This window comes from Syngnathoides biaculeatus, chromosome 4 (genome assembly GCF_019802595.1).
Source record: "Syngnathoides biaculeatus isolate LvHL_M chromosome 4, ASM1980259v1, whole genome shotgun sequence".
Taxonomy (NCBI): domain Eukaryota; kingdom Metazoa; phylum Chordata; class Actinopteri; order Syngnathiformes; family Syngnathidae; genus Syngnathoides; species Syngnathoides biaculeatus.
Genome location: NC_084643.1, coordinates 10,232,846 through 10,248,946, shown reverse-complemented (window position 1 = coordinate 10,248,946; position 16,101 = coordinate 10,232,846). Strand labels below are relative to the sequence as shown.

The 16,101-nt window shown below is 43.3% G+C and overlaps 1 protein-coding gene across 1 annotated transcript in view; it reads left to right on the top strand.

Moving 5' to 3' along the window:
- fbxl17 (F-box and leucine-rich repeat protein 17) overlaps positions 1 to 16,101 on the top strand; it is a 228,103-nt gene that overhangs the window by 60,501 nt on the left and 151,501 nt on the right. Inside the window, exon 7 of the mRNA XM_061818405.1 lies at positions 7,391 to 7,498. Within this exon, the coding sequence (XP_061674389.1) occupies positions 7,391 to 7,498 (108 nt within the window). The remainder of the gene's footprint in view (positions 1 to 7,390; positions 7,499 to 16,101) is intronic.

The window sequence follows — 16,101 nt, the reverse complement described above, 5'->3', positions numbered from 1 at the left end:
TCCACTGACGTGCCGCAACGACAGCGACCACTTTGCATTTAAAGAAGACGACGTGTCAGTGGGCGTCCTCTGCAATGGCTTCACTTTTTTTTTTGTTGGATGTGCGACAAAGAAGTGTTGAAATGCGAAAAGAACACGGAGGCAATTGAAGCCTCGAGAGAGCTTTTTTGGAGTCTTTCGACAACGTGATGTACAGTAACAACTTCACATTCGGAGGAGCAAAGCCGATCTTTTGGCCTTCACTCACAGTTGTTTGTGATTTCAATCTTGGCTCTCAGTTGTATTGATCATCGAGAGAAACCGGCGAGCGGCACCTCTTTATCTGCCCGAGCTGTTATTTCATAGGTCAAGCTGAAGCCAACACACCTGCGGCCCATAACAGCACGTTGACACAACCGTATAGTGATAAACTGTGCGAAACTCTTGGGAGGAGCGAGGGCTTAAGCGATCGAATAAATTACAGGTCGTTTTCAGTTGAGAGCGGCGCATACAGACGAGTGGAGCGATCAATCAATTCAGCGATCACCCATGCAGATTCTGGTCCTCCTGGCATCGTCAAGGCGGACGACATCGATGAAACAAGACAAGATGCTTGACAAGCCCGTGGGGAATGTGGCATCGATGTGCGTGTGGAGGTGACTCATAGATTTGCCTTGAAAATGCATCATCGTTCTGGCGACATCATTCGTACCAAGTAGATACCGGAAACATTTTTTCTAAGACATGTCAAATGATACTGCAATTTTTTAAATGGATTCACTCCCCCTTTATCCAAAATGTGTCTGGCATGGCCACAGCAGGAGAAAAGTGGATCTATTGATCTCAGGAGTTTCATTTTTCAAACACGGTCATCTTTCACAGCCACGACTTCAATTTTTGAAAGGCGTACGTAGTGCTTTTCTCCCAAGTTTACGGGCCTTTCCTGACGGTGTGGAGCGGAGTGCAGTGGTGGGTCAAATGCTTGCTGGGGACAGATTCAGGGTGTACTCCGCCTTAGCTGGGATAGGTTCCAGCATCCCCGTGACCCTAGTGAGGATGAGGGATGCAAAACGGATGGATGGATATACAAAGCTTCCCAAGAGTGTCTTGCCGTTTATTTTTTTACATTCATATTTGAGGCAGAGTCACCGGGCAGCGTGGGTTCAAGTCCATCTCATTGGCGGTGTTATGTGCCTTGCCGCTGATTGGTGACTAGTTCAGGCTGCCCGAAGTAAGGATGTACCTTGATTTCACGAGTGCCTAAGTTTGTCAACTTAGGGGTTTGGGGTTTTTTTGGTTGATTCATTTGTTTTGTTGTTTTGAGATGAAACGCGATTTAAAAGTGAGCTTTAAATACGACAGGGGCTTGTATGAAGTGGGGGAAAAAAATTGACGCGATTACTCTCGCCGTTGGGCAAGAAGAGCCACGCTCATTGATGCACTTTATTGAACGGGTCCAAGGCTACGTACGGTCACACTGCTGGACATAACACCCAATTTGGATGTTTTTTCTTTAGATCCATTCTTTTATGTAAAGTTCACATTCCAGAAACAAATACGGTTTCTGCTGAGGATGAAACGAGTCAGTGAAGTTACGAGCTTGGTCATGGAACATATTCTCTTGGGTCAAAGTGCCACATTATACAGCTCCCAAATCTTACAGTCAATAATTGAAATATTTCATTTGAAAAGTTATTGAGACTACGATGGCTACAAAGGGACTTCATGTGCAAGGCGTCTCGACAGGCCCGAAGATGGATGGTTAATAGAATGTGTTGCTGGGTATTCAGCAATCATTATTAATCTGCGTGTCGGCAGATCCTTTCTCGGGTTGCTGCGGCATTCATAAAGCTTGTTTAATTAGATTGATTGATTAGAAAGTGGTGATTCAGAGCTCTCATGCCCCACCGCCCCCTCCATCCCATCAGGCCTTTAATAAGATCAGACCGCTCTCATATTCACGCGCCTCCCTGCGCACGAATCGTTATGCCCGTCCTAGCGCCGCCTGTCACGCCCGTATCCAGACAGGATTTGCCGGCTAAAGTCGCAAAACAAATACACCCAAGACCAGAAGCTTCTTTATGTTAATAGGAAAAGATTGCAAATTCCACGCCCTCACTATAATCCGTCTTGGCTTTCTCTCTCTCTTAACGTCGCATAAACACCACTACGGCCTGTTTAGCCCAAGAAAAACACGTCCGTCCAGATTCAACAGCTTACTTGTGTGCGTGTGTGAGACGCGTGCGCTTCTCTGTGAATGTCGTCGTACACAAAGTTCCACAGTTCTCTCATGCGTGTGATCTTCTCTAAAGCTTCAGCCGCTCATCTTCAGAGACGCTGCTCTGATCGATACCCGGGCAAGCTCCGCTGTACTTATTGCACAACAGCTCATCGGCACAAAGGAAGCACAGTAAAGAGACTCTCCCTCGCTGTAGTAAAACTTAACGACTTTTCGCCTTGCTTTTGTCTCCAGGCAGCGGATATTACAGTAGATAATAAGTATGCATTTAGATTTTCTGCAAGATCACCAGTCCTTCCGATCTATACAACCCAACACAGGCCTGTAAAAGAAGGCAATGGTGTGTGTGCGCGGGGGGGGGGGCAAGCATCTGTCTAAAAGTGTGTGTGTGTGTGTGTGTGGTGTGTGTGTGTGTGTGTGTCCTCTCCAAAGATCTCATGAGCCAACTGCAGTATCGCCCCCACCAGAGTATTTATGGGGAAATGATTACCTTGGAAAAGAACCGAACTTTGATGAAAATCACCCCACTTCAACACACATCTCACCGACACGCGGTCGGTGGCCATGTTTTTGCATAATATTGGAAATTTGTCAAATTGTACTGGAGCACTTCAGCAACAAAGTCTTTTCATCACGTCGTCATTATATTCTGTGGCCTCTGATTGAGATGCGACATTTTCATGACAAGGGTTTCGGGATTTAGACTTGAGCTCGCAAGTTATTATTATTATTTTCTTTTTGTGGAATTGTACTTCATGCAGCAATGGGTTCACAAATATCAATAGTTGCTGTTCAAAAGGCATTTTGCTGTCAAAACTGATTTTTTTTTTTTTTGTGGTTGGAACCATTTTATGTAACCTCAGTCATGTCACTCAAAGAAAAGTTTTCATTTGTCCAATCATTATTGCAATTTAATTCTGTTTGAAATGCTAGAATATATTAATAGTTGATTTTTTTTGGGCAGTCGAGACATTCTTATCACAATTTTCATCGTGAACACTTGGGATAATAACATGACAGGGAACAACTTTTCACTGGATCCCTGGAATGCCCAAATCTTGCTCGTAGAAGGACTGAAATAAAATCCAAAAATGGTTGAACAAGAATCACATCTTGAATAACGATGTTTGAAAGCTACACGTATGACTTAAACTGCAATGACGGTTAAGCTATTCTAAAATGTTGCTTTAAACACTAACTACCAAGTATTCAAAATGTTTTAGAATGACAAAAGTTAAATTCCAGTCAATTTCCTTCCATTTCCATTATTATATCATATTGGCAAAATTAGATATCCAAACAAATTTAAAGTCCAACAGCATTTTAAACAGATTGTGACTTCCAATTGTCTGTATATCACTAACTTCAGTAGTCGGATGAATTTCACCGAACAGGTTGATGCCCTTCTCTGAAGTTCATTTAATTAACCTTAACGTTTTCCAAAGCTTGAACGCAATTATCCCCAGCCAGCAATTGTTATTAATGAATACATTTTGTGCAAATGCACATCCTTGTGATATTGCCTGCCAAAAAGCTCTCTTCAGTAAATGTTTTCCTTTTTTCTGTCCCCAAATCCCTTCACGGGATAGTTTTTGGAGTCTAAACCATTCAATCCCAATTGTTAAAGTTTAAAACACATGACGGAAACTCCTCTTTACACTTTAAATTGTCCAATTCGGGCAATGAGGTTATTTTTTTGGCCAATCTGAGCAAGCTCGGTAGATGTCCAATGAAAAGTGTAAATGGGATCATTTTGACTTACACCGTTGGACATTTTTATAGGCTTTGCACAATTGTGTGCTTAATCACTGATGCGACGGTGGCTTTGCTGCCTTGTTTTTATTGAAGAACTGCACGGTCCCAAGTGAGAGTTGTAGGAGGCAGAAAATGACAGCCCATTGGATAAAAAAGATGAACGGAGTCCGGTCTGATGGAGTGAAATGACTCACGCGATGGACGATATTGATGTTCGTATCGGATATGATGCGGGTCTTGGGCGATTCCCCGACATTAGACGAGAACATGCCGCAAGATGAAACACTCAAATCCTGCACCGCCCAGTTTTGCTACCACGGCACTCTAAGCAATTATCTTGTAACAAGACACACAAAAGCCATCTTTATGATTGCAGTGTTACGCAATTTCCGTCCACTTTCCTTCTGCTCTTTTAACCTGGTTTAGGTCGAGAGCATTACCCCCGATCTCTTCTGAAAGGTTTGAAAGCGTCTCTTTGCTGTCCACTTACACTCTAAAGAAATGGCTCCTGTTGTTTTTTTTTCACGTTATGAAACGTGAATACTTTCAATTGTTCTTGAGGAATCCGCGTTCTCTTACTTAGACATAGTCAGACACAGGTAGCAGTCCAATCTGATACAATGAATGGCTTCTTGGCCTGCTGAGCACTACTGGATTCCCTAACCTTCCTGCATAACCCCCCCCCCCCCCCCTTACCGTCTCCTTGTCTCACATGCTGAGAAAAAATGGAAATGTGTAATGTTCTCTCTTTGGTCAAGTAAGACTCAACACACAGATCCACTTTCTGAAAGAAGCCTCGGAGGTGGCTTCTCCTGGGAGTCCATCCCTTTGATCTAGGTACCTGGCTTTTTCATTGCTGCTATTTTTTCCGTTTACTGAGTTCGTGTGGAAGTCACTTTTGGTTGTTTTTCAGTTTTTGAGTCGCACCCACCACAAAACAGTCCCTTCACTCCCTTCTTCTATCCTTTTGTCTCCACACGGCCCTGCAAGGTCATATTTCATTTACATCAGGCTTTTCATCTGGGAGCGCTGACCCTCCTTGAGATAATCACTTCTGACTACGGCGCGAGGTGGATCGGTGGTGTAGCAGTTCGAACTCTGAGGTGCGGAATTTTCAAGTGCCTCCAGTTTATCGATTGGATCAGTACAAGGCTGGCAAGTACAGTCAACTGTTACAATAAAAGCTGTCTGGGAGGAACCATCCTCTTCTGGGGGTTCATTTACTTTGGCAAGTTGATTTAAGTAGTGGAAGAAAATTTATGGAGCATCCTTACAACTTTTGTCAACACTACATTGATTTTCCACCACTTTGCTTATGAATTTATTGCAGTGACTCAACTTATACTTGCTTCTTTGAGAGCTTATTTTCTTGGGTATAATGATAGAGGATTTTGAATTCCCCGAAATGTTTTTGGTTAGATGTTTTGAGAAAGTTATCATCATTTAATTGCAACTAGGGATTGCAAGTTATTTTGCAAGATATTTTGTGCTAAAAAAATCACCCAAAATGTCTACAAAAAGGTACTTTTTTTCTACAGTGTTTTCCTGAAGTCCTCCAGTTTGATATTGGAAAAAAAATACACCTGTAAATTTGTGAAAAAATTCAGCTACCATAAAACATTTCTTCTCCTTTTTGTGCCTCTGTGAAGAGAACACATTCCCTCTACTTTAACTGGGCCGTAGTGTAAAAGTTTTTATGAGGTTTGACAGTAGTATGACCTTGGAACAAATGATTTATTTTCATAAATGTCCAAATTTAACAAATTGGATATTCGCCAGCACTATAGACTACACTGATGAGGTTCCAGTGTACTAAAAAAAAAAGCAACCTACGTTTGGCATAAACCATACATTCAAGACATATTTTTGCATCTCTTGAAATTATACAGTACATTAAAATACAAGTACACGGAGGGTAAGATTTGGTTTTGTGGAATAGCAAGTAAATGATTCTGAAATTCTTTTGTGCGTGGAGTAATTCAATTGGTGGCGCACCGTTACATTGCTTCATCTCGTCGACTGGACCTCTGCGGTCACATTCCATTAAGAGCCATTTCAACCCTTTTCACCCACTTTGGCTCCTGACTGTTAAGCTTGCGAAACACACCTTTAAGCTTCAGTGGTGTTCCAGGAGGTGTTTTTCCCAGATAAGCCGTGCGGCATGTGGCCTGGCCAAAGATAAATGGACTCTGCCTTTCTTTTTGTGTGACGTCCTGGAGCCAACATTTTTGTGACATTGATGTTCAGGGCCAAGTTTGTCAAGTGCAGCAGAAAGTTTCAAATATGGGGTACTGAAGTGGACTTTACACAAACAAACGAAACAAAAATATAAACAAACACTGAGTTAAATGGGAAAGCAGTCCCCTTAATGAGGGCACTCACTTAAGTATGGAATACACAGGGGCATATGAACCCAAATTTCCTGTTCCACGAACAGAGCCGCTGAAGTTGTACTTGACGCCACGCTTAAGTCGTGATTATTCACGTAAGTCAAGGGTTACACCATTAGTTGGGTAGTCGGTTCGGACCTCTGGACACATGCAAGTGAATCCGCACCATTGTGCATGCAAAAAGATTGACACAAATATCCTATAATTGCTGTGTCTGCAACCTCAACAAATCAATCGAGGATGGAACCGGGACCAGGGGTCCACCCGAGAGCGACCCTGTGAACAGAACCCAGCCGAGGAACCCAGGGTGGTCCACCGGCCCTTCCGAGGCACCCCGACGAGTAGCCACCGGGTGGTGGCCGCAGGGACCCAGCCGCCCCCCTCCAGTTCCATCCTCAATTAATCAGCCTCAAAAGTCGATTCACTCTCATTTCCTCTCATTATTTACGTGCGGTGATTGATGAGAAAACTTTGAAAAGCATGGAGAGAACAATCTCCCACATCTTTCTCGAGTGTTTCTGAGAGGGGAAAGTTGCTGCACTATCAATACCTGTATTGATGACCACAATGGAAGGTGGTGGAAATGTTCTCCTTCCCCATTGATCCTCGCCGATCCATTCTCAGCCTGCTCCTCGACGACTGGGTGAATGAAGGGGAGTGGTCCATCCATCATAAGTCGATGGCGCTTGGCAGACACCTCTCGTTTTGCCCATTATCTTTATTTTTTTTTTTTTTTTCCTCCTCCCTCCCTTCCTTCTGCGGTGCTGCTCCGGTTTCTTTAGTTCAGCTGCTCATCAAACCCAAAACAATCCAGACTGCAGCACAGATGGAGCTGACATTTAGTCATGCATTTGAGAGTACGCGGCCCCACCCACTCGCTTGTAGGAATCCTGAACAATGTTTGTTTACAAGATTATTGTAATCCTCCAACTCGAATGCTTATTTGCGTTTCCCCGCTGCGGGAGTCTGAGACCAAACACGATCTGAAAACTTGCGTGAACTCAATATCGTCCGCTGTCTTCTGCAGGTCACCGACCAGGCGGTGCGAGCGGTTGCCGAGCATTGCCCCGAGCTGCAGTTTGTTGGTTTCATGGGGTGCCCCGTGACGTCCCAGGGCGTCATCCATCTCACTGCTGTAAGTATCATTTGGGCTTTTGCTCATACCTTTTATCATGATGGGTATTGACACTTAGGCCGTTGAGTTTTCAAAAATCAATATTGCCTCACGGGTGTTGTGGCAATTTGAGGACTGATGGTGTAACTCCCAGTTCCTCTTCGAACCTGTCAAAACATCCTTGAGGAAGAAATTTAACCTCGAGTTGTTTCTTCACACACACGACATATCTCAGCCAAACAAAAGTTATTAGAAGGTCATTATTTATCGAAAATCCAACATCCGTTATGCCAAAGATAATGGAACCAATTTGATTAAGCTTCACAAATGATCAATATGTGCATTTCCTCAGACATTTTCGGAAAATGGATAAGAATGGTTTTGTTATGCGAGTGACTTGCTTTGGCGAAATCTGTTGGGGTTGGCCAAAATATACAACCTCAACAACTGTTTTCCACAAGTTTTTGTGCGACTTTCCAATTGGTCTACGTTCAGTGACTCCCCTCAAAACGGAACTATACACAGTTTTAATTGGCTGCTTTCGAGTAGGTTTTAGCACACAAAAGACCTTTTCATTGCTAGTGAATATAATTTTTCACCCTCAAAAATACACAAGACCAGCCAACTTAAGTTTCATATTAAAAGTTTCTACACACCTTGCTAAAGTTAGGAAGGATCATTTGAGCGAGAATATTAGATGACAATTTTTTTGGAACATCGTGCATTTCCTTTTTCACACCAATACTTAGCCAATGATGAGTGTCAGTTAAGCTTTGCCTTGTTTCAGGCGAGGAGTATTTGTTGGTTTGGATCCATTTTAAAGGTGTCAAAAACGTCCTAGTTGTAGCCTTACCGCCCACTTTTTCAACAGTCCCCCATCGGGATACCAGTAAAAGTTGGCATGTGTAAGTTAGGGCGAAATGTACTGCTGCTTGCTGGCTGGTTGTCAGAAAATAGTCACTTCTGTGTTACAGGAGTATTTGGATAGGGGAGATGAGCAATGATCCATTTTAAATACACCACATCCATTATCTGAGCCGCTGACCTCACGAGTGTTGCGGGTCGCAGCCATCTTCGGGCAGTCGGTGGTTGCCAACCAATCACAGGGCACGTAGAGACAAACAACCAGTCACACTCATAATTCCACCTATGTGCAATTTAGAGTCTCTAATTAATGCATGGTTTTGGGATGTGGGAGGAAAGCAGAGTGTCCTCAGAACTGTGAGGTAGACGGTCCAACCTGTCTGAACGCCGTGCCGCCGCACTGCCTCATAACGAATTGAATTGCATTTGCATAGCTGTCACCATTATGCTGACAGAACTCGTAGTGGAACTGCAAGCCTTATTAAAATTTATCGAGCCAACCAATATGACGGTGAGCCAATCAGTTGTCCAGGGAAAACAAAACATGTTCACGAAACATCCCCTCCAGTTTAAGTAAGGTAGACTACACGAGGATGACGCGCAGCCTGAACTATTTCAAGATGGACGTTGCAACACTAACTGCACAGTTAAGACTTTACATCTAAACAGTGAAGTGAGACGATAACTGATGCAAGTACTAAAACTGCGTTATCGATGGTCTTAATTTAATGTTCATGTTGATAATGGTTCTGTTGCACTAATAAATAGAAAAACACTTCTCCAGCATAGAGTAACCAAATGTAACTCCTTTATGCGATCGATAAGGCACTTTTTAAATTATTTAGTTTATTTTTTTTTGTTTGTTTGTGTTACCCATACTTAGATTTGTGTTGTTTATCTTAAAGTTGTTAAAATATTAACGGAGACTACAGTACATCCACAGTACGTCTTTTCTGCTGCACAGCTCGCAAGGTGACTTTTTCTTTTCTTGAAAAAGTTCTTGTCTCTAAACGTTGGCCAAAAGAACCACCGTTAAGCGTGGATGTTTGATTTGGGTTTAATCCCAGCTCCTTGCATTGTCAAATTGTACAATTTGAGAGGAATCCCAGAACCTCAGTGTCTTTTATCTCCGACTTCATTTTGCAGTGTTCGCTTTTAAATCTCATGAAAGCTTAATGAGATGAATCCCAACAATATGCCACTTGTCTAAACTGCACCCCGCTGTTTGTGTATTAGCATGCTAATGATTCGGGGCACTGTGGTTAAAGATGCTTGGCGCCACATAAGCGTGGACGTACCCAGATGACTCCTCAGACGGCATTCCGTATGCTGGGGTTTTCACTTTCCTCATAACATCCGTCTAGAATGCACGACTGCTCCAATGCACCGGCGTGTATTGTGTATCCACAAATGTCCGCTCGTAGTACAATTCGATTTGTATCGGACGAACTTGTACGCGCGAGTGAATGTGAATGTACCCACATGGGGCTTGTGCGGCCATTCCCCCCCTCAAATGCAATTACTGTTGTGTTAATAGGACCGAGACAGCCAATGCCGCCCTACATTATTAGATTAAACAGCAGATTAATTTGCACTTATGATTTGGGCCCTCCTATCATCTCGGCGGCCTCTGCTGACCTTGGCCAGGGTGTTGTAGACAGACGGTAATGAAGCCAGCCAGTCATAACAACATAGGCATACACAGAGGTGAACCTGTACACGCTCAGTCTGGTTCACTTCATTATTATTTATTACCGTCTAAACCCGCGGAGAGTTTGAGCTACGCATAATTCTGATATCTAGATTTGTTTAAAATTTGTTGCTGATTGGTTATTGATTGGCTGTTTCAATTACACCCCTAACTTTGGAGATGATGACTGCTTTATTTATTTTCACCAAACCATTCAGGTGGGGGCGTAGAGGTTGAACTTGAGACGTATAGAAGGAGACAATTTAATACGACATAATTTATCCTCCACCACGAGAAGAAAATGTCCCCAAAACATAAACGGAGCCACCAAGTCTTGTTGCTGCATTCATAACTTCACCACAAACATGCAAAGAACTGAATCCTGGACCACTACAGCAAGTTCTTGCTCCCAAAATCCTGGGAACTCCCAATATCATTGTAAAGATTCAAAGCCTAGGAGACACACCAGTGAAGCGCACGCCAGTGGAGTAAATGCTCCCAAATATTTCTGCCAATTTTAAAGGAACAATGTCAGACTTGTTCAACCGAGGCATAGACCGAATGGATGACAGCTCTTCATCAGTTCCTGCCGGAAAGCTTGCACTCGAATGGACCCTGGTCACTGGAGGAAAAACACCAAAGAGAGGCTGATGAGGTGATGGTGTGAAAAGCGACCCTTCATGTCGTGTCCAATGGACAGACATTGACATTACTGAATTATGTCATCAGAAAAGACGGGCCCCAAGCATTCTACATAACTTAAGTTAGATTGTGATTGAAGATGAATGGAAAAAAAAGAAAAAAAAAGAAAAACAATACACAGCAATGGAGAGTGTGGCAAAGAAGTGAAGAAACGGGTCCAAGGGGGGTGGAACAGTTGGCGGAAGGTGCCTGGTGTTCTCTGCGACAGAAGAATCTCCGCTAGGATGTGGGGCAAAGTTTATAAAAGAGTGTTGAAGGGTGCTGAGGGTGGAGCTGCCAAGGAAAAGAGCGAGAGAGAAGAAGACCAAAGAAAAGGTTGATGGATGTTGTGAGGGAGGACATGAGGACAGTGGGTGTGAGAGAAGAAGATGTACGAGATGGGCTCAGATGGAAAAAGATGACACGCTAACGTGACAAGCCGAAAGGAAAAGAAGAAGAAGTGATTGAAGATGAATCTTGAAAGCATTTCACCATAAAGTGTGAGCTTTTTCTTGTACTTGGCCGGCTGGGGATCCAAGTGGCTACACGCACACAACACTAACATTAGTAATTAGAAACAGTTTACCTTTGGGCTCCGTCATACTCTCCTCCGTTTTGTACATTTTGCTGTTTTCTTTCATTGGGCTCCAATTGAATAAAATGTCTCCTTATCGTGGTCATCAGCCACGTGCTGTCCTTACAGGAGATCCTCGTTCTCTTCAATTGTTGTTTGGAGTGCGTCGTAGTTGCGACTGTTGCATCCAAAGCAGTGTCATTTCCCAGTGAAACCGTCATGAACTGACGCCAGTAGAGCGTAGTGGATCGGAGAAGAACCAAGCTGGTCCTATGCAGTACATAAGGTGTAGATGGTGGGAAGAAAAGGGGCCTAATCCCAGAAAGTGCCAGCGTTTGTACAAGAAGCATTCAGGATTTGGGACCCATGCTCCTCGGGACTTTGTCATTTCCATGAATCACATCTTTGTTCGTGTGAATGAATGGACTTCTGGGGACGTGGGAGCCCCTCCCACGCTTCAAGTCATCTTTCTGGATTTCTGCCACCATTTTTGTGGGTCAACTCTTCCTACCCTCCTCTTTTAATCATTTTACTGCCTCCCTCAGTAATCTTCTCATAATCATCTCCTTTAGCAGGTGATTCGTCCTCATTTATTCCCCTTGGTGCCGCCCAGTGTCGATTCAAAATAATATTCTTGCGTTTAGAATCGTTGCATTTCTGATGACTCCGTGGACCCCGTGTGCGAGTCCAAGTCTGCGTCCCCCCCCCCCCATTCAATTATTACTGTGCCTCCTCCTCATTTGCCTCTTCGAGTGCATGCTGTCTCTTTGATAAGCCTCACAACCCACCCTCACCCTGGAAGGGGAGAAGAGAGCCGAACTAAATCCATTATTTTTATGAACTTCTCTTTTATGGCACCCTCATTTCAGATTGATACTTTTTTTTTTTTTTACAGACTTCTCACAAATGAGGGTTTGAGGAAATCAATTGGAAACGGTATATTCCTAATCAAGCGATCTGATTCTCGAAATGGGCCTCCCACGGTTCCAATGCAGATGGCATGCCGAGTAACTATCAAGACTTGGCATTTATGAACCTTTAATGGTTTTGCGGTGTTTAATTCCATGCGGGCTGTGCAGCTCCACTTTGATATGCAACAAAACTCAATATTTGTAACACAGCTCTGCATTTTAAGCTATTGTCTTGTTCATGAGAGGAGGAAAGACAATAGATCCCTGCAGCCCGAGAGAAGTTTTCCAACACTTTTTAAATTTTTTTTTTTTACACATGTACCGTTACTGAACTCACCTCACATGTGTCGTGTGTAATATTAATAGTGCCTCTCTCTTTAGCACATTATCTCAGCACCCACTCTCCATTAATGGCCAATCGATTTATGCCCAGTCCAATTTACAGTTAGATTAAACTTGGGTTAATGTAATGATAATGACCTCAGTGACATTATTGTATTATTTCATTCCCTCACCTAATAAGAATCGATAAGACCATTGATAATACCAGATCGATAAGCAGTGTCTATTACGGAATGAGAATCACTAACTTCTTAATCTTTCTCAGTTCCCATCCCTAATGTCGATAGAGTCAAGAAACGGGAGTTAAACAGAACCACAAGTCGCAGCACGGACTAAAGGCTCATTTGAGATTTTTAAATCTTGACCGTAGACTTTTTATAGGAGGAGGTCCAGGAGCGCGCAAACTGGTGCACGTACAACAATCTGGCACTGAACACAATAAAAACAAAGGAAATCATTGTAGACTTCAGGAGGAACAGAAGTAAACCGGCTCTCCGCTCTTCATCAATGGCGAGCGCGTGGAGAGAGTCCGGACATTCAGGTTCCTTGGAGTCCTGATTTCTGAAGACATCTCCTGGACAGATAACATCACAGCGGCCATTAGAAAGGTTCGACGGCTTTTTCGCTCCCCGAGGGTCTTCAAGAAGAACACGAGGTTGCGGCTGGCCTTCTACCGCTCATTTGTCGGGTTCCTGCTGAGGTACTTTGTCTCCGTTTGCTACGGCAGCTGCATTGAGGCAGACACAGCGAGTCTTGAGAGGACAATCAAAGCAGCGCAGATGGTTGTTGGCTGCCCTTTCCCCTCCATGCCAGACGATTATTCCTCTCGGTGCTTCAGCAGAGCTCAAAACATTATGAAGGACACTACACACCCCGGTTATCAACCGTTTCAGCTCCTGGAATCTGGAAGGTGGTACAGATGCGCAAAAGCAAGGACCAATAGACTAAGGGACAGTTTTTTTTCCAAGCGCCATCACCACCCTGAATTCTCATCTTCCCTCTAGCCGTGCTTTTAATGCAAAGGCGCATTGTTTCTCGATATTTTGAGCACTGCTGTTTTACACACATATTTGTATTTTTTAAAAACATTATTCTTTTTTTTTCTTATTTTTATACTGATTTTATGTATGCACTGACTCAGGAGTCTCTCCAGTTGTATTGAAGTCATATAACGACAATTCCTTCTTTCCTTCTTTCCTTCCATCCATCCATCCATCCATCCATCCGTAACACATATCACACCCACCAGTGCACACTAAACAATCGCGCCGTTCGTGAAATGGTCGAACTCGGCGTAGACCCCACGTTCAAGTATTTGCAATTGGGAATATTGAACAGGTTTACATTTATGATAGTTGTTCTCCAAGCAGATCGGGTGGGGGGGGGGAAAACAGGGACAATCTTGGAGAGATGGGCGAAAATCATGTCTTTGCTGACTTTGAATTGAATAGAGGCATGATGGTGAAATTAGCCCGGGTTATCGATGTGTGTGGACCCCGTTTAAGTCGGCACGCAGCTTCTGAAAAGTATTTTAATCACCTTGTTTCCGTCGTTCTCTCTCTTTCTAAGGTTCTCTGTCAATCAGTCTTTGGACATTGGCTCCGTCATGCATATGAACTCTGTGTGTTACGCGCCCGCACACACACACAAACATTCCCTCCGTGTCTCTCCATCTTCCTGTCAAGCGCAGCTCTTTTCTTCTGCTAGTGATTAAGTCCAAGGTCGGCTCTATCGGAGAGTCGATGTTAAGGGAGCCGCTCGTGGTGGCGGCGAGCGTTCCTTCCGTAGCTCTTCGATGGCTTCCCCTCTGCTTGTTATGACTTCCCACAATGTCCCTCCTCATACATCAAGCTATCACTGCCTCAAGACAATGTGGGCTTCGTATTACCCCCAACCTGTGAGAATGCTGCCCTGAGACATAACAAATGACGAGCCTTTTGAAGAATGTGTCAGCGATGAAACAACATATATTTTGAGTCTGCAATGGCTTTGCCTCGTCTCTCTGATGTGCACAACTGGGACTTTTCTGGTCTTAATTTGGGGCCTTGTAGCTTCATTCAGCCGTGTTGCCTCGGTGGTTTTGTTGTTGTGCACCACAGAAAGTTGGGGCCTTTGATAAATAGTCCCTAAATTTGGGAGAACTGGACCACAAGTAATACCTCACGCTCTCTATCCGTTTATGAGCGTATCAAACAGTCTGGTGTGGCAGAGGGAGGCTATTTAATGTCAGAACCACAATTATATGTTCCATTCTTTGAGGTGGCTGTACTCTGCAGTGGCAATAGCAATACAAAGGAGATTCAATTTATTTTCTCCGTTAGTAATAATTGAAAAAGATATCATCTGCTCCAGGGGTCAAAGTTCTGCCATCATAGAAGTGTTAAGTATTGTAATGTAATTCTGGGGGTGGTCACAGTATTCCTTTCTCCACTGCCTGTGCGAGCGAGGAATTTTCCACTTTTGTCCAGGTCGCTGTTCTGTACAAATCATACTCACATGGGATGGAGAGACAAAGTTGATACATGCAATTTTTTCAAATTCAGAGGTAGTCTCAGAACTGAGCAGAGTGCGCAGATTCTGCCTTTGTACAGTGGACCCTCGGTTACAGTAAATGATACATACATTTTTGAGGATCCTACAATGGCACGGAATGAACTACTTTGCTTCGAGCCGTATAAATACTGATCCTGTTTTTCATACAAATATTTACTGCAATTATGACATTATTGTCGTGTTGCGTCTGGCTGACTTCTGTAAGTTTTTAATTGCTCACTCTATAAATTGTGAGCCTTACAAGAGCATAAAAGGAATACAAATTAAATGTAAAAAGCGGTTGCCATCTTTGTGGAATTTTTATAAACAGTGAGTAAGCACCTCAAGAGTCTCCACAATAATTCATAACAAATACACCCCACCCCCCAAAAAAAAAAACATGTGACTAAAGCACATGACTTATTCAAGTGATGATGTTTAGAATGTCACAGTAATTTCAAATCAACACCTCGAAGCCAGACAATTGGAAAAGAGCTTTCCAGAGTAGCAGACGAAATGAAAGGGTCCAGGAGGTATGTTGAGAAATAACGGTTATACTGTCTTTTTTTTTTTTTTACCCCACCACATTTTCTACTTATCACTCATTAACTTTACGCAAAAAGACCATTTTTTTTTCCAACACAAAATGATCAAAGTTGGTCTTGTACTGTAGTCAGGCCGAAGTGGCAATTCCAACCAGACTGATCAGTATCATTCTTTTAGGAAAGCTTGTCACGTTGATAGTAATATATTAAAAAATACACTTGTCATCAGGATGGTCCGGTTTTGGGATGCTGCGTTAAACATAGTTGTGGCATTACAGTACTACTGTGTAAAAAGCACAGGTTCGATGTTTTGTTGCTGCCCTAATGCAGCACTTTTTCCGGATCTTTCTTTATTTGTACGGCACCGTCTTCATGCTAAATTCCTTTCCTGATGAACCTCTGATTCTTTCTTGCTTGGCTTGGTTTTGGGAGTCAAAACAGTAACCGACCTTATTATCTTTCAGCCTCTCCCATCAGAGCTCCCC